Below are 19,727 nucleotides of genomic sequence, written 5' to 3' on the forward strand. Positions count from 1 at the left end.
AAGCGGCCCGACCATCTTTCCCGCTTCAGGAAGGTTCAGTATCCCACAGAAGTTTGTGCTGAAGTGGGACTGAAAGACTGAAAATGCCAAAGCAATCCAAGGAACGAATACTGTTGCACGTATAACGTGATACTGTTGAAACCAATGGGACAGAAGTCTCGCAGGCCCCTTCCATGCTCAGCATCTGATCCCGGATTGTCTGGCAGTGTAGACTCACCATGTACTCATGAGTAGCAGGCATGTTGCTGGATCTGCAACATAGCAACCCAAAAGCACTGACATTACATGCAATACATATTTCTAAATCCTGCAGACATCAAGTTCACTTAGGCATAAGGCTCCAACATGATTCCTATATTTTCACTATTAAAAAAAATCATCTTTGTAATTTAACTCTACTTATAGTCACAACAGTATTTACTATGATACTGATTATATACTGATGGTTAACTATCTCACTGATTACAGTGCAATCAATGCTTCTAAACTATGAATATTATGCCTTTGAAATTAAGTAGTCACGTTTTGCCAATTAAGACGTGCATCCGCATCAGCAGCATTGGGAACGATCTGATGGCTGGAAAGTGTATCTGGTTTTCTTCAAATGGTCAGAACACCTTTTAACACAATGCTTGATTGGCCACCAAGGTCTACTCTTCCATCCTGCCGAAGTGAAATCTTCAGCCTTCCTCCACGAGCAGAACACTGAAATGCTGAACAAAGAGATGAAGAAAGGTTGAATTTGTACATGGTTGTGTCACTCAAAGCTAGCCAAATAACAACATCTACTTCTCAAGATCCAGAGGAGGGCGACTAAAATGATCAAGGGTATGGAGAACAAGCCCTATGAGGAGTGGCTTAAAGAGCTGGGCATGTTTAGCCTGAAGAAGAGAAGGCTGAGAGGAGACATGAAAAAAATGTATAAATACATGAGAGAAAGGCATTGGGAGGAGGGAGCAAGCTTGTTTTCTGCTTCCCTGGAGACTAGGACATGAAACAATGGCTTCAAACTACAAGAAAGGAGATTCCATCTGAACATGAGGAAGAACTTCCTGACTGTGAGAGCCGTTCAGCAGTGGAACTCTCTGCCCTGGAGTGTGGTGGAGGCACCTTCTTTGGAAGCTTTTAAGCAGAGGCTGGATGGCCATCTGTCAGGGGTGCTTTGAATGCAATATTCCTGCTTCTTGGCAGGGGGTTGGACTGGATGGCCCATGAGGTCTCTTCCAACTCTACAATTCTATGATTCTATAATTCTATGATTCTATCCAGATCCAGACTGAATTATATTTAGTATACCGATTTATTTTATTGAATTTGATATGTGTATGTGCATTTAATTTCTTCGGTATGATTATATTTGTATCCAATCCATTGTTTCTCATAAAGTACTTGTTTAGCTCCAACCTTAAAGGAAAATGAATTTTAAGATATCTTTATCTTAATTTGCTAGTAGTTGCATCTTCCAAGATTGGTTGAGACAAAAGACACGCCTTATTTCAAAGTATTCATATATTTTATAAAACTTACAGGACATTTCCTAAAAATAAAGTTTGTGCAAAACAGATAAAATTGATACGTAACTGAAAAATATGAACACACTTTAGTACATGAGACAAGTTAAATCATTTTATGTACATGTGGTCCACTCGCTGCTGTTATGTTTGGTTTACAGCTTTTTTCTCTTTATGTTTTGTGTATATTGTTTATATGTTTACTAGCTGTCCCCTGCCATGCATTGCTGTGGCCCAGTCTGGTGATCTGGAAAATAAAGTAATGAGAAAGTGTTGGTTTCTAATATATGTAATGTCTTTATGCTTGTGGATAAACAGTATTTCTTGCCCTGGTGAAAGGAGTTGGACTGGATGGCCTTAAGGCAGCATTTCCCAACCTGGGAAGACCCGGGGGGGGGGGTCACCAGGGGGTGTCAGAAGGGTCACCAAAGACCACCAGAAAACACAGTATTTTCTGTTGGTCATGATGGTTCTGTGTGGGAAGTTTGCCCCAATTCTGTCATTGGTGGGGTTCAGATTGCTCCTTGATTGTAGGTGAACTATAAATCCCAGTAACTACAACTCCCAAATGTCAAGGTGTATTTCCCCCAAACTCCATCTGTGTTTATATTTGGGCATATTGAGTATTCGTGCCAAGTTTGGTCCAGATCCATCATTGTTTGAGTCCACAGTGCCCTCTAGATGTAAGTGGACTACAACTCCAAAACTTAAGGTCAATGCCCACCAAAACCTTCTAGTGTTTTCTCTTGGTCAGGGGAGTCCTGTGTGCCAAGTTTGGTTCAATTCCATCAGTGGTGGAGTTCAGAATGCTCTTTGATTATAGGTGAACTATAAATCCCAGCAACTACAACTCCCAAATGACAAAATCATAATTTTTTGAGTAATGTACACTCCTTGTGTTGTGAGATGTTTTGTTGCTAAATTTGATGTGATTTCGTTCATTGGTTCTTTTGTTTTTAAGGTACTCATTATGCACAGAACATTTATATATAGAGAGATGTTTTATACTTTAATGCTATGTTGTTTATTTTATTGCAATTTGTATCTTATTTTATTGTAATCTGTTGTTCGGGCTTGGCCTCGTGTAAGCCGCCCCGAGTCCCCGTTGGGGGAGATGGTGGCGGGGTATAAATAAAGATGATGATGACGATGACGATGATGATGATTATTATTATTATTAATATGTACATTAGATGTGTTATAAACTCAATTAAATTCCAGTGTGGGGAAAAAATACGAAGGGTTGTGATTTATGAAATGACAAGAGTAGAATGCTCAATTTGGAGGAACTACATGAAAAAGTGGTTGCGATTTTCACATCCTTATAGGGACAGAAGGCACTCATGTATCCATGGGCCTCTTTTAACTATGCAGCACTATGGCCTGGGACTGTTAGATATTTTTGTAGTTCTGGTTTTTCAGGTTTAGCCTGAAGTAGGAGGTCTGGAGATTTTTTTAAAAAAAAAATGGTTGTACCCAAGCTGTTCTGGAAACCTTTTAGATCAAAGGAGTAGAATAAAAATGCTACAAACAGGAATTCTTACCACACATTTCCTTTTTCCCCAGTTGCTCTGACCAGTAACTACTTAAAACAGTGTGGGCAAATCCTTAAAAGGAAATGGAAAGAAGGTAAGATTACAGAAGCAGTAACAGCAACACTAAGTATTTATGTAGCAAGTGTTTAAAACTCATCACATGCTTCATTTCAGAAATTACCTAAAACTTACAGGACATTTCCTAAAAATAACGTTTGTGCAAAACAGATAAAATTGACATGTAACTGAAAAATATGGACACAAGCACACTTTAGTACACAAGACAAGTTAAATCATTTTATGTACATGCTTTTATGTAAATGCAAGCAAGATCTTATAGCAAAGTGGGTATGAACGAAGAAACAAAAAGCACTGTGAAGGTCTCTCAGGGGCGCTCTATGTGTCCATGGGATCCTGATGTAGTTCTAACTGGCTGTCAACTCTCTATCAAGGTTCTATCATTGAGGGTTTAGAAATTCAGATTTTAAAAGGAAGTGCACCCAGGAATGTGAATGGAAAGAAGGCACTAAAATGCATCCCTGGCTTGGCTCCCACTATCCCAGAGTCACCCCTTTGCCTACATAGCCCCACCCTGAGATTGCTTGATTAGTCTTGCAGGACCATGATTCACCTACTGAAAAAGTAGAGACATTTTACTGATAAGTAAAGCATATAAAAGTATATTTTAAAAATCACAAGCAAGATCCCTAATCACAAAACTTGACCAGGAGCATTGCAAAGATTGACCAGGACGCAATACTGCCAAGACACATCCGTCATCTGTGAGTGTAATTCCAACCCCACCAGCCCACCTCCACATAAGACCCATCAAAGAGGGCTTTGCAACCTAGGAATGATAGAAAGACAGGTCATGTGCATTTCCTATTCCTTATATCAGGGGTCCTCAAACTATGGCCCGGGGGCCAAATACGGTCCTCCAAGGTCATTTACCCGGCCCTCACTCAGGGTCAACCTAAGACTGAAACGACTTGAAAGCACACAACAACAACAACAATCCTATCTCATCAGCCAAAAGCAGGCCCACATTTCCCACTGAAATACTAATAAGTTTATATTTGTTAAAATTGTTCATTTTAATTATTGTATTGTTTTAAAGTGTTTTTTGCACTACAAATAAGATACGTGCATTCATGCTTTTTTCAAATTATAATCCAGCCCTCCAACAGTCTGAGGGACTGTGACCTGGCCCTCTGTTTAAAAAGTTTGAGGACCCCTGCTTTATATGATAGAAAGGTGCCCAACCCTAATTGAAGGTGGTACAGGGCTCTGTCCTTTTGCTGAAAATGATCCAGTATTAAAAAAAACCCTCTAAAATTACAACAGCAAAACAGCAGAGGGGAAACAATCAGGGACATCTAATCACCTCTCAACAAAAGATTCCCCCAGGCACTCCCAGGCCATCAAATGCTAATCAAGGTGGTCAGTTGAAACAGACAGCTCCAACAGACAAGAGTCCTTTGTCCCACCCTGGTCATTAACAGATATATAAACCCATTTTCCTAGTTCCAACAGACCTCACTACTTCTGAGGATGCTTGCCATAGATGCAAATGAAACGTTAGGAGAAAATGCCTCTAGAGCATGGCCATATAGCCCGAAAAAAACCTACAACAACCCATCCATGTGGCTGTTCATCTAGAACAGGGGTCCTCAAATTATGGCCCGAGGGCCAGATATGTCCCTTCAAGGTCATCTAACCGGCCCTCACTCAGGGCAACCTAAGTCTGAAACGACTTGAAATCACACAACAATAACAACAATCCAAATTCAAATCAGCCAAAAGCAGATCCACACTTCCCACTGAAATACTAATACGTTTATATTTATTAAAATTGTTCTTCATTTTAATTGTTCTATTGTTTTAAAGTGTTTTTTGCACTACAAATAAGATATGTGCAGTGTGCATAGGAATTCATTCATTTTTTTTCCAAATTATAATCCGGCCCTCCAATAGTTTGAGGGATTTTGACCTGGTCCTCTGTTTAAAAAGTTTGCGGACCCCTGGTCTAGAATACCGACATAATTAAGCAACAACTAGGAACTTTTCCATAACCTCTGTCAAACAAACACTCTCTGTTCACATGCAAAAAAACACACCTGTAACTGGATCCTCCGAAACACCATACCAAGGTGCAAAGTAGCGGGAGTAGAAGTCATAGCTTTCCAGTTTCCCATGGCCATCTCCCTTCAGTGTGACGATTACTCCTTTTATTTTCCCAGTCTTCTCAGCTGACATCAGTTTTTCGGCATCCACTTTCAGTTTCTCCAGATCAGCCCTTGATGTTTAAGCATTGAATGTGAAATAAAAAGAACAATAACAACCAAACATGTAATTTAGATGCAGATAACTAGAATGAATATGGCAGCATTACATCCAAGCCTGTAAGGCTTGTATAATCTGGCATAATTAGGGAATGTGATGCCTTCCAGATGTTGTTGGACTGCAATTTTCATCATCTTGCAGTTCAACAACATTCTCTAGTCTTCCGAATAAAAAATATTGACTGTAATCGAAACAGTAGGATAAAGTAGGGGTGAAGGAAGACAGAAATACAGAAGATTATGCTAAATTTTGCTCAGTTATAATAAAGGAGACATCACAGTATGTTTGTTCTGTGACTGAGCTCTGGAACAGATTAATATCATTTTAATGCATTTCAATTGAGAGATTTGCTTTGACTTATGAACAAATTAAGTTACGAGCTTGGTCACAATTCCATTGTATTTTATATTTAGGGATATCTCGCTTTCAATTAAGGAGGCTGCCATTTGTTCCCACTAAATATGTAAACCCAACTTTTGCTGCAGAAATAGCTAAACCCAAGTGAGAACAGTTTCCAGATCCTGTTACATTTCCATGCATTTTAATGGAGGCAGACCTACTAGCCACAAGCTCACTGTAGTTGCTGCCTCTGTCTTCGTAACACAGTCTCTGCGGAGAGATTTTCGGAAGTCACCATTAGTTTGTTTTGAAGGCTTATGTGAGGGCTTTTGTTTTATTTTGACCATATGCTCACCTTGAGCATATGGTCTAAGGGGAAGGGACCTCTGCTAAGTCGCTGACTTGCTTGGGGCAGAACTAACAGCCACAATAATAATAATAATAATAATAATAATAATAACTTTATTCATTTACCGCTCCATCTCCCCCTCAGATTCCCAGGTAACATCACAAAACATACAAAGTAAAAACAACATAACCATAAAATTAACAAAACAAAATATAAGCATAAAAATTCTCACCATAACACACATATAAAAAAAGAAATTCTGCTTGTTCAAGGCAATTTAAAAATTTAAAAGGCTGGGCCACGATTTGTGCAAGCCCAAAAATATATCAGTAAAAGGTATTACAGCATAACAGAGGTGGAAAAAATAATTGCAAGGATGGGGGCACAAGGATCTGCTGTTGACTGCTGCAATGTTTGTCTTCTTAACAGAAAACCTCACTGACTTCACTTACAGCTTGAAAGAGGAGGTCAGAACACTGCAGTTAAGTGTCAAGATGCTTCAAAGTATCAGCAGAACCCAAGGACATCCGGGACAGAACAGAGGGAGAACTGATCCCATGGAACCAACAAGAAGAAAATGCCAATGAGAACGAAGAAGAGTACAACACTGAAAAAGCACTCAGAGGATATTCACTGTCAGGAGTAGAAAAAAAATAGAATGGATTTAGAATAGATCCAACATAGAAATCACTTCCTATATGTTCCTGAAGATAATGAGGGTGAAGAAGCACAAAGAGGAGGCCAGCAGCAAGAGATATGTCAAGGAAAAAGCCAACTTAACAACTAACTGCAGCAAAAAATGGCCTTGGTAGTAGAGAAAGCCCTTTTTAACTCTCTATGATTCCGTTATTCAATGCCAAATAAACTGAAGAAGCCATAGAAGGAGGAGGGAAGTGGGACACAGACAATGTACAAATAACTACCCAAGAAATGTGTAACAGAAATGCAAGTACCTTTCATAAGCATCACTGAGACGAACAAGAAGGTTTTTTGTGTCTGGAGAATAGCGAACATCCTGAACACTCTTATCGCCTACAGCTGCCTGGAGATAAAAATGCATGATAATCTTTGCACATCATTACCATACTTCATTTTCATGCACCATTTTATTAAAGTTCTAATAAAGTCTGCCTTGGCAGGAAAATTTATAAAGTGGCCACCTCTCCCAATATTCCCCTAGTGGAGGTGTGAGTAGGTGTGCCCCCCATCTGCATCAGGCGAGGCGCCTGGCTCCCTATCTGTCCAGGGACGACCTGGCTACGGTGATCCAGGCTACGGTCATCTCAAGGTTGGACTACTGTAACGCCCTCTACATAGACCTGCCTTTGTCGGTGATCCGGAAACTTAAACTAGTGCAAAATGCTGCTGCCCGGCTTCTCGTAGGGGTCCCAGAGAGGTGTCATATCACTCCAATCTTGCAGCAACTGCACTGGTTGCCAACTGAGCAACTTTTAAGGCCTTATATGGCCTGGGGTCGGAGTACCTGAGCGACCACCTCACCCCGTACCAACCCCCGAGATCACTCCGTTCAGACGATCAGAATCTCCTTGAAGTTCCCAATTTTAGGACCATTCCCCTGATGTCTACTAGGCATAGAGCATTCACGGTGGTGGCTCCTTACCTGTGGAATGCCTTGCCAGCGGAAACACGAGCTCTCCGAGACTTACTATCTTTTCGTAGAGCTTGTAAAACTTATTTATTTAGGCTGGCATTTGAATTTTGCTGATTGAAATTTTTCTTTGATTTTGAATGTAATGTATCGCATATGTATATTGTAAACCGCTCCGAGCCTTCGAGGAGTGGCGGTATACAAAAATTGATTAATAAATAAAAATAAATAAAAATAAAGCCAAAAGGGTCTTGATGCTCCCAATGTTGTTTTTACACAAACATCCCTTCATATCCTCTAAGGCAGGGATGGGGAATCTTTCTTCTGCCAAGGATCACTTGGATATGTATAACATCATTGCCAGGTCAAACAATATATAATTCTATTATTATAAGTTATATCTTAAATCAAATGAAAGCTTGAAAGCCAACGCAGTACACGTGGCTGCCTGAATGCATACATGTTTACCAGCTTCAGTTCAGTTGGCAAAAACAAGAGCAGCAGAAGGATAATGCAACTGCATGAGGAAAGGAACTGGGAAGCAGCTTGGGTCTAAATAGTAAGTGGTACCCAGCCCATAGAAGAATCAGCGTGGTGGTTCTAAGGAGCAATAGGAGACAGGTTAAGTGCGTGCATGGACTGGTGAAGGATGCCTGCCTCAGGACAGACCAAATGATTTTGCGGGCCTTATATGGTACTTGGTTCAGTATTTGGGTGAGAGACCAAGGAGCAGACAAAAATATGTTGGGGCCATATACAGCCCCAGGGCCAGATGTTCCCCAACCCTGCTCTAAGTGAAAGGCAAACATTACAGGATCACAGTGGAGAATGCAGGTGATAAAACTCTTCGCCTGCAATTCTAGAGTCTCAATTTGGAGTCAGTCTGCAGAGATTATTTGAGATTAAAAATAAAATAAATAAAATGATGGAACTGCTGGATCCATCTTCAAAGTACACTTTTATCTGACGTCAAAACTCCAAAGGAATCACTGGGGGTGCAAATGATTACAGGCAACAATTTCTCACTATGGTAACTATAACAAAATCCAAAAGGGATGGCTACATTATTTAAAAATGTTTGAATTCTGAAATAGAAGACAGTATCTCCTAATTTTTTTACAGAGGTGCATGGCAATTTTAAGAAATTCAGAAGGACTTTTTTTTTTCATCATGGCACAGACGTTATTCATTGGGTTAATAAAAATTATCTTTCAGAGTTCATAACTTAATTACTATCTTGAGTAATTATCTTAACACTATCTTGAGTAAAACATCCTCATGCAGAACAAAATTCATGAGTTAATAAAAAGATCTCATCAAATATTCAAATTATATTTACAAAATCTGGTGTACAAAGGCCATGCTGGAAATATGTCAACAACATACAAAGCCATACTATTCCAGGAAAAAAGAGAGCAACTCTGCCAAAACCACATGAGAAACAGGACTGATTAATAACACTTAATCCCAATGCAGTACAACACAATCATTACACTATAATAATGGGGCCATACCTTCACTAACTCTTCCACTTCCTTAATATCCTGAGTAAAAAAGAGAAAAAAATGAAAATAATGCATGAATTTTATCTTCTCATTTGAAGAAATGCTAGCAATTGGAAAAGGAACTATTTCAATTTAACCTGTGGATGGGTGAAATAAAGGGGCAAATCCAAGATTATATGATCTTCGGCTTCTCTGGCAATCAATTCCCCACTCCGTGTTAGAAATGTGAGAGTGCAATTCGCATTTTCTGTTTTTAAATGAGAAAAAAATATAACTATAATGCAGGCTTCTAAAGTATTCACAGTATCAAACACAAAATTGGTAAATGTTATTTACTCTTGTTATGGAATAGGATAGCAGCCGATGCAAGGGTGGCATGACCACAGAGAGGGAGCTCTTCAGTTGGGGTAAACCACCTCAGTCCAAAATGGGAGCCTAAGAAAAGAAATGATGAGAGCCAGTAACAACTACATTTAGGCTATAATATACTTCTTCAAAAAGAACAGAGAAGGTGAGTTTTCATACATTATATTAAGCTTGCTGACTTACACATGATTAAGCCATCAATATATTTTTTAAAGTTGCTGCATGATATAAAGTTGCATAATTCAGTTGTACTAAATGGAATGCTAAAGATTATGTTCTTTGTCTGAAGCACAACCCTTACTGGCCAAGAGACATCAAGGCTGAAATTACACAAACTGAAGGAGCATTGGATCCAAGCCACTTCCAACCTCAGGATATGGGAAAGCACTCAGAATTACCACTCAGAATTTCCATTATATGATGTTTTTAGATTGTACTATTAGCATTGAATCCTTGATGTAACCCGGTCTAAGTCCCTCTACGTAGGTTGAGAAGATCGGGATATAAATGTTTTAAATAATAAATAATACCATCATTTGTGTATGTCATTATGACCACATGGTGGCTGGCTATGTCCCTGGGAAGCCCGGGTCTAAAGAGTAAGTGGCACTCAACTCCTTCAACATTTATCCATGTTCACCTCTTTTTTGTTGTTTGTTTTTGCTCTTTTGGTAGCAGATCTTAAGACAGAGCAGAACTACTAACAGGTCATTCAAATGGCAGATCAATGGCAGAAAGGATTTCTGCAAGAGAAAGGACTTATGATCTATCTTAATTCTCTATAGCCACCACACTTTGAATCAGGGTTTTACTTTCAGTTAATAAATAGCCTATTTAAAGATGAGTTGACATACCTTTATTGAAAGGCTAATGCCAGCACTGTTTCTTCTCCAAAATAGAAAACAAAGGGTGACTTCACATAACACCTTTTCTATCCATCTTTCTATTCAATTTCCTTTTCACCATTTTCCTTCAATATTAATAAATAAAAACCACGATTTACCTGAAACCACCAGTGAAACAACATTTTTTTAAAAATTTATCAAAAGGGTCTTACTTTTGGCAAAATCATCTGTCGGGTTCAATTTTCTGAGGAATGCAGTTACTGTAAGGTTCATTTCATTTGCAATTTTTTGGTGCCAGTTTTCTTCCAGTTCCTAATTGGGAAAAAGCATTTTATAGCAAATATAAGATGGTTCGTGCATGCTTTGAAATATTTTCCATCATGTGCATTTCATAAAGACCCCATGATTGGGACCTAAAGCTTAAGATGCTTCTGATTCTCATTTTTATCCAACATATCCACCAACCATGATCAGGTAAAGGTAAAGGTTTTCCCCTGACATTAAGTCCAGTCATGTCTGACTCTGGGGTGTGGTGCTCATCTCCATTTCTAAGCCGAAGAGCCGGCGTTGTCAATAGACACCTCTAGGGTCATGTGACCAGCATGACTGCATGGAGCGCCATTACCTTCCCGCCAGAGCGGTACCTATTGATTTGCATGTTTTTGAACTGCTAGGTTGGCAGAAGCTAGGGCTGACAGTGGAAGCTCAAACCGCTCCCCGGAATTGAACCTGCGATCTTTTGGTCAACAAGCTCAGCAGCTCAGCGCCTTAACCCACTGTACCACCGGGGACTACACGCATACCACACACACAAATCTTTTTCTGTTTTCCTAAGCAACCAGTTCATCTCTGAGTATATGTAAAAGCTGCCATGTGTATTGAGTGATCTAGAGCAGGGGTCCTCAAACTAAGGCCCGGGGGCCAGATGTGGCCCTCCAAGGTCATTTACCTGGCCCTCGCTCAGGGTCAACCTAAGTCTGAAAAGACTTGAAAGCACATAACAACAACAATTCTATCTAATCAGCCAAAAGCAGCCCACATTTCCCATTGAAATACTAATAAGTTTATATGTGTTTACATTGTTCCTCATTTTAATTATTGTATTGTTTTTAAGTGTTTTTTACACTACAAATAACATATGTGCAGAATGCATAGCGATTCATTCTTTTCTTTTTCTTTTTCAAATTATAATCCGGCCCACCAGCAGTTTGAGGGACTGTGACCTGGCCCTCTGTTTAAAAAGTTTGTGGACCCCTGATCTAAAAGATGAAAGACTTGTATGGGACAGGAAATGCGGTATTTCTCCATTATAAGTCAACTCTGAAAAGGGACACAGACTTGGTGCAGTAAACTGTAAAGAAAGGAGACAGCTATTGTGTGACGTACAGACCGCAGAAAGACTATGAGCAGTATTTTGGTGTGTGATCCGAAGGAAGATACAAGTCCACTGGTGCCCCTCAAACCACTTTCTAAAGAGAATTTTTATTAGTTAATAACTTTTTAATTTCTGAAGAAACAGCACGTCATTGCACCATAACACCTAAACTGTCACTAGTTAAACAAAGTCATATTGAAATTAGCAGAAACTGCATCAATTCACCAACCAAAAATTAGGATATTGTTAAGCAATAGTCATGTTTAAGTTAAAGGCAAATGTCAAAAACTTACATCTTCAAGAAGACAAACAGCTGCAGGGTTGCCACGAAATGGCTGATCTGTAAATGTATCAATGGTGAAAATAGAAATCTGCATTTTCCCTCTTTGGAGTTTTGCTTGTTTTCAGAAGGTTCTCTTGCAAAATGGTAACTCTTCTTTCCAACTGTTGTACAAATGTCTTAGTTAATATTAAACCCAGGGAAGAAAAAGAGACAATACCCTTAATCTATATTTATCTTCTGTGTAAAGACAACCCCCTCATTAAATTCTACTAAGAAAACCCTACGGCAAGGTCACCACAAGAACTATGAACACCCAAGAACCGCAGTGCAAAACACCATTAGTAAAGACGTATTTTTATGTATTGTAATCGTGTTCTCAAGGTTTTATGTCTTGTTAATTATGTTATTAGTATAATTATGCTTACTCGATTATTCATACTCTGTTTTTCATTTTGATGTTAATTTCTCTTTTGTCATAAATTCGTGGTTATTAAAGTAAAGGTTTCCCCTGACATTAAGTCTAGTTGTGTCCAACTCTGGAGAGTAGTGCTCATCTCCATGTCTAAGCTGAAGAGCCGGCGTTGTCCGTAAACACCTCCTAGGTCATGGGGCCAGCATGGCTGCATGGAGCACCATTACCTTCCTGCCAAAACGGTACCTATTGATCTACTCACATTTGCATGTTTTCAAACTGGGCCTAACAGCGGGAGCTCACCCTGCTCTCTGGATTCGAACTGCTGACCTTTCGGTCAGCAAGTTTAGCAACTCAGTGGTTTAACCCGCTGCGCCACGAGGGAGCCATGGTTATTACCTTGTATAGTTTTATTTTGAGATGCTTGTATTTGTGTAGGACATTGTATCTTTGCCTTTTTTGTGTGTATAAACTGCCCTGAGAGGCGATATATAAATAAAGTTTTATTTTATTATATTATAGAAATTTGCCAATATAGTTTTGTGGCTGTGAGAATTACAATACAAAAGTCTTGGAATGGGAAAAAAGAAGTACTCATTAAGGACTGGAGAAGAAAATTAGTCGAGTATATCCAAATGGCCAAGCTCTCCAATAACATAAGGGGAAGAAACAATGAAGAATTACTTAGAAAATTGAGACTTGTTTTTGGGTACTTAAAAAGAAAATAGATTTTGAAATAGCTGCATAAGGAATATATTAATGTAATGATAAGGATAGAGTTTGGTTTAATAATCGTTCCATATGGTGTGGTGGCGGAAGTCATGGATAGTGGTTTATGGGTGAGAAGGGAGAGGTGGTAGGACTGGGGAAATAGCATGTGTATCTTGATTGTTAAATTTTTAAGATTGTATGTTTTTTTCTTCTTCATATAACAGAATACAAATTTACACAAAAAAGACACCATAGTAGATCCATACTCCCCTTTGCAGTTGTAAACTTTCAGAATTTGGACTCTTGACTATGAGAGTCCTTAATATAATGACTTATAGTTATAATAATATAGCACAATATAATATGTAATAATATAATTGTGTATTATATATTACATATAATATTACTGGTAATACTGCAGTAAAGTGTGGGTTTGTTTTAGGGATTTGAGGGTTGGTTATTTTTGTCTTTGTTCAGCTTCTCACTGCATTGAATGTTTGCCAATATCTGTTGTAAAACACCCTGAGTCCCCTTGGGGAGAAAGGGCAGGATATAAAGTTATTATTGTTGCTGTTGTTACAGTGACATGTTACAATTAAACATATTTTATTGGTTGAACTCATCCTATTCAGTCCTGGGACACTGAAAACTGCATCCCTGTTTAGGCCTTTCCAGGGGTCTGAGGACCTCCTCCGTGTAGCACACAGATTGCTGGCTACATGCTACTGACTGGGAAGATGTGATGAAGTGACTCAAAGCTTGAGGTGAAAGTCCAGAAAACCCACAAAAGGTGAGCCCAGCCTCCTTCCCATCCCAGCCAGCGATACTGGTTGTTCAGAATTGCCAAACATTAAATTAACTGAGCAGAGTTACGTGACCTTGTATATAGCATTTCCTCCGCCAATTTATTTCAACTTGGTCATATAAGGCCAGATAGGCATCTACTTCAATAGAAGTAATAGAAGTTCCTTGAGAAGTCTGACTTGGCCACAATGGTCCACGCTCTTGTTACATCCCGTATAGACTACTGCAACGCATTCTACATAGGGCTGCCTTTGAAGACTTCAACTAGTCCAACGGTCAGGCAGCCAGGTGTGACATACAGGGAACATACAACTCCTTTGTTACGCCAACTCTACTGGCTGCCAATCAGCTTCCGAGCACAATGCAAAGTGCTGGCTTTAACCTTTAGAGCCCTAAATGGTTCTGGCCCAGACTACCTGTCCCAACGTATCTCATCCCACGAGCCATCACGAAGTTTCCGAGCACAATTCAAAGTGCTGGCTTTAACCTTTAGAGCCCTAAATGGTTCTGGCCCAGACTACCTGTCCCAACGTATCTCATCCCACGAGCCATCACGAAGTTTCCGAGCACAATTCAAAGTGCTGGTGTTGACCTATAAATCCCTAAAAGACTCCGGCCCAGTTTACCTGTTCGAACGGATTCTCCCCTATGAATCATCAAGGTTGTTAAGATCTTCTGGAGGGGCCCTGCTCTCGGTCCCACCACCCTCGCAATCGCATCTGGTGGGGACGAGGGACAGAGCCTTCTCGGTGGTGGCCCCTCGGCTCTGGAACTCTCTCCCATTGGAGATTAGAACTGCCCCTTTCCTCCTGACCTGGTGAAAACCTGGCTCTGGGCTCTGGAATCTGGCATTTGATGAGTGAGGCAATAACTCTTGACCACACGGATGGATGGAGATGAATAGTGATTTTATGCTAACGATTTGGCCTTATATAATTATACGATAGTACTTTAATGTATTATTGGATGTGATGTTTTAAACTATTTTAAACTATTGTGTATGAATTCCTTTGTTGTAAACCGGCCTGAGTCCCTTGCTGGAGGTGAGAAGACCGGTATATAAAAGTTCTAAATAAATAAATAAATCATAAGATCTTCAAGAGAGGTCCTGCTCTCAATCCCATCATTATAGCAAACACAGTTGGTGGGGACGAGAGACAGGGCCTTCTCGGCAGTGGCCCCCCGCGTCTGTGGAACTCTCTCCCCAGGGACATCAGGTTGGCCACCTCCCTCCTGTCCTTTAGAAGACAAGTGAAGACTTGGCTCTGGGACCAGGTGTTTAATTAATCGAATAGCGGCAACTGGAAAAAAGACAGGATATTTACGACATTGAATCTGCGTAGACTTGGATTTGGTTTTACCTGCATGTATAATCTACTGTCTAATAATGAGACATGCCGCATTATTACGGGGTGTCTGTGCCCTACACCTCTGGAGAAATTACACTGCTTAGCCGGTATTGCACCACCTGACATCCGCCGGGAAGTAGCAGCCAATAGTGAAAGGACCAAGGCAGTGACATCTCCAGCTCATCCCTTGTTTGGCAGCCAGCACGTCAACGACTTAAATCAAGAAACAGTTTTCTTAGATCTACAGAGACACTCGCTGGAACACCTCAGCAAGCGAGAGTCCAAAAGTGGCAAGCTCAAACCCAGCACCTCAATCTATGGGTGATACCAGATGAGAGACTCCCTCCTGGGCACACAGAAGATTGGGTGACTTGGAAGGCGCTGAACAGACTGCGCTCTGGCACCACAAGATGCAGAGCCAACCTTCAAAAATAGGGCTACAAAGTGGAATCCACGACATGCGAGTGTGGAGAAGAGCAAACCACAGACCACCTGCTGCAATGCATCCTGAGCCCTGCTACATGCACAATGGAGGACCTCCTTGCGGCAACACCAGAGGCACTCCAAGTGGCCACATACTGGTCAAAGGACATTTAATCTACTACCAAGTTTGCAAAATTTGTGGGTTTTTTATCTGTTTGTTTTGTTCTGTTAGAAATATAATACAATGGTATGGTTGCTGATGACACGATAAATAAATAAATCTACTGTCGAATGAATCTGTGTAATGTGTTTTAATGATTTTTAATGTTTTAATGGTTTTTAATGCTTTAATTTTACTTTGAATTGACAGCATCATATGGTGCTTGTGTGAGGCCGCCCTGGTGAAAAGGAAAGGGCCTGAGGCTGTTAGGAATGGTGGGAATGGAAGCCCAAAACACCTGAAGGGCCCAAGTTTACCCATGCCTGCACTGGAGGGAAGAAACAACCACAAAACCTCAAAGAATCCCAGCGCGCCGCCATCTTACACTCTTTCTCTTTCGCGAACCTTGCCCCCGCCGCTCTGCGCGTGCGCAAACGCCGCAGACTGCTTCCACTCACCGCGAGCAAAGATCCCGTTGCAGTGTTCTCGCGAGAAGCGGCCCGACCATCTTTCCCGCTTCAGGAAGGTTCAGTATCCCACAGAAGTTTGTGCTGAAGTGGGACTGAAAGACTGAAAATGCCAAAGCAATCCAAGGAACGAATACTGTTGCACGTATAACGTGATACTGTTGAAACCAATGGGACAGAAGTCTCGCAGGCCCCTTCCATGCTCAGCATCTGATCCCGGATTGTCTGGCAGTGTAGACTCATAGAATCCAATTCAAAGATAATCTGGGATATGGGCAGTGTAGTTTTAGGACCGTTCCAGACATGCCCTGTATCCCAGGGCCCTTCCACGCAGCCCTAGATCCCAGAATATCATAGAGTTGGAAAGGAGATTCCATCAGAACATTTGGAAGAACTTCCTGACTGAGAGCCGTTCAGCAGTGGAACTCTGCCCCAGAGTGTGGTGGAAGCTCCTTCTTTGGAATCATAGAATCAAAGAGTTGGAAGAGACCTTATGAGCCATCCAGTCCAGCCCCCTGCCAAGAAGCAGGAATATTGCATTCAAAGCACCCCTGACAGATGGCCATCCAGCCTCTGTTTAAAAGCTTCCAAAAAGCAAAAGCTGGTGTCCAATTCTGGGCACCACAATTGAAGAGAGATATTGACAAGATATTGAAAAAAACATGAATGAATTCCTATGCACACTGCATATATCTTTTTTGTAGTGCAAAAGACGCTTAAAAATACAATTATTAAAATGAAGAACAATTTTAACAAATATAAACTTATTAGTATTTCAGTGGGAAGTCTGGGCCTACTTTTGGCTGATGAGAGATAGGATTGTTGTTATTGTTGTGAACTTTCAAGTCATTTCAGACTTAGATTGACCCTGAGCGAGGGCCGGGTAAATGACCTTAGAGAGCCGCATCCTGCCCCCGGGCCTTAGTTTGAGGACCCCTGGCTTAGATGATAGGTAGCGGCATTCAGCCCTGGTTTTGCAACATGTATGTATGTGTTGAAATTCATGCCTGTATGAATGCCATACATAAGAATTTATGTGCATTTTTATTTGTATAACATTTCTATTGGATTTCACTAGAATTGTCATAACACTAAGGGGTAGAGAGCAGCATTTCACCAGAATTCAAAAGCAGAATTCAAAACGATCTTGACAGATTAGAGATGGGCCAAAACTAACAAAATGTAGTTCAACAGTGACAAATGCAAGATACTCTACTTAGGCAGAAAAAATGAAATGCAAAGATACAGAATGGGGGACAATGCCTGGCTCGAGAGCAGAACATGTGAAAAAGATCTTGGAGTCCTCGTGGACAACAAGTTAAACATGAGCCAACAATGTGATGTGGCGGCAAAAAAAGCCAATGGGATTTTGGCCTGCATCAATAGGAGCATAGTGTCTAGATCTAGGGAAGTAATGCTACCCCTCTATTCTGCTTTGGTTAGACCACATCTGGAATACTGTGTCCAATTCTGGGCACCACAATTCAAGAGAGATATTGACAAGCTGGAATGTGTCCAGAGGAGGGCGACTAAAATAATCAAGGGTCTGGAGAACAAGCCCTATGAGGAGCGGCTTAAGGAGCTGGGCATGTTTAGCCTGAAGAAGAGAAGGCCGAGAGGAGATATGATAGCCATGTATAAATATGTGAGAGGAAGCCACAGGGAGGAGGGAGCAAGCTTGTTTTCTGCTTCCTTGGAGACTAGGACGCGGAACAATGGCTTCAAACTACAAGAGAGGAGATTCCATCTTAACATAATAATAATAATAACATGAGGAAGAACTTATTATTAATAATAATAATAACATGAGGAAGAACTTCCTGACTGTGAGAGCCGTTCAGCAGTGGAACTCTCTGCCCCGGAGTGTGGTGGAGGCACCTTCTTTGGAAGCTTTTAAACAGAGGCTGGATGGCCATCTGTCAGGGGTGATTTGAATGCAATATTCCTGCTTCTTGGCAGGGGGTTGGACTGGATGGCCCATGAGGTCTCTTTCAACCCTTTGATGCTATGATTCCAAAGAAGGAGCTTCCACCACACTCCGGGGCAGAGAGTTTCACTACTGAACGGCTCTCAGTCAGGAAGTTCTTCCTCATGTTCAGATGGAATCTCCTTTCTTGTAGTTTGAAGCCATTGTTCCGCATCCAGGTCTCCAGGACAGCAGAAAACAAGCTTGCTCCCTCCTCCCTGTGACTTCCTCTCATATTTATACATGGCTATCTTATCTCCTCTCAGCCTTCTCTTCAGGCTAAACATGCCTAGCTCCTTAAGCCGCTCCTCATAGGGCTTGTCTTCCAGACTCTTGATCACTTTAGTCACCCTCCTCTGGACACATTCCAGCTTGTCAATATCTCTCTTCAATTGGTGTGCCCAGAATTGGACACAATATTCCAGGTGTGGTCTAATGAAGGCAGAATAGAGGAATAGCCTGACTTCCCTGGATCTAGACCAGTGGTTCTCAACCTGTTTTGGCCTTCAACTTCCAGAAATGCTAACAGCTGGCAAACTGGCTGGGTTTTCTGGGAGTTGTAGGCCAAAACATCTGGGGACCCACACGTTGAGAACCACTGATCTAGACACTATATTCCTATTTATGCAAGCCAAAATCCCATTGGCTTTTTTTTTTTTGCCACTACATGACATTGTTGGCTCATGTTTAACTTGTCCACGAGGATTCCAAGATCTTTTTCACGTGTACTGTTCTTGAGCGAAGCGTCCCCCATTCTGTATCTTTGCATATCATTTTTTTTCTGCCTAAGTGGAGTATCTTGCATTTGAATTTCATTTTGTTAGTAGAAAATCCCACAATATCTGCTTTGAACTGGTTTATCTGAGTCCACACTCAGATATTGTGGGACTTTCTGTCTTGATATTCTGGGATATACGATTGTGTGGAAGGGCTCCCAGGGTTTCTGTTTATCCCAGATTATCTGGCAGTGCAAATTTATAATCCAGTTTAAAGCAGAAAATTTGGGATTAGATCCTGGGATATAGGGCCTGTCTGGAAGGACCCTGTAACGAAATGTCTAATTAGAATGTAGGTTTTGCATATGTCTATTGATGTTATGTTAAGTGCAGACCAACATTTGCTAGGGTTGCCATAGCGACAGAGCGTGTTGTAGGAATGTAACCAAGTTAGATCCCGGAGCCCCCGGTGGCGCAGTGGGTAAAAACCCTGTGCCAGCAGGACTGAAGACCGACAGGTCACTGGTTCGAATCCAGGGAGAGGCGGATGAGCTCCTTCTATCAGCTCCAGCTCCTCATGCGGGGACATGAGAGAAGCCTCCCACAAGGATGATAAAAACATCAAATCATCCTGGCGTCCCCTGGGCAACGTCCTTGCA

General features: G+C 41.0%; 1 protein-coding gene across 1 annotated transcript; it reads right to left on the minus strand.

Annotated features, from left to right (window-relative positions):
• Nucleotides 1-218: 218 nt before the first annotated feature.
• Nucleotides 219-16,367, minus strand: LOC132771201 (phenazine biosynthesis-like domain-containing protein). The gene is made up of 10 exons (XM_060768910.2): nt 16,305-16,367; nt 12,071-12,221; nt 10,615-10,714; nt 9,528-9,626; nt 9,329-9,438; nt 9,201-9,230; nt 7,031-7,119; nt 5,164-5,342; nt 3,056-3,118; nt 219-713 (listed from the first exon to the last, which is right to left on the minus strand). Exons 2-10 carry the CDS (start codon nt 12,152-12,154, stop codon nt 601-603), a joined length of 867 nt encoding a protein of 288 aa, XP_060624893.2. The 5' UTR covers nt 12,155-12,221; nt 16,305-16,367; the 3' UTR covers nt 219-600.
• Nucleotides 16,368-19,727: the final 3,360 nt, after the last annotated feature.

This window comes from Anolis sagrei, chromosome 3, assembly GCF_037176765.1.
Source record: "Anolis sagrei isolate rAnoSag1 chromosome 3, rAnoSag1.mat, whole genome shotgun sequence".
NCBI lineage: Eukaryota > Metazoa > Chordata > Lepidosauria > Squamata > Dactyloidae > Anolis > Anolis sagrei.

What these genes read in the sequence shown, in the direction of transcription:
- LOC132771201 (XM_060768910.2), bottom strand. Translation starts at nt 12,154, where the DNA reads ATGCAGATTTCTATTTTCACCATTGATACATTTACAGATCAGCCATTT. An exon ending in CTGTTTGTCTTCTTGAAGAT is followed by an intron (nt 10,715 to 12,070) that starts GTAAGTTTTTGA and finishes TTTCCCAATTAG; the next exon opens with GAACTGGAAGAAAACTGGCA. An exon ending in TATCCTATTCCATAACAAGA is followed by an intron (nt 9,439 to 9,527) that starts GTAAATAACATT and finishes ATTTAAAAACAG; the next exon opens with AAAATGCGAATTGCACTCTC.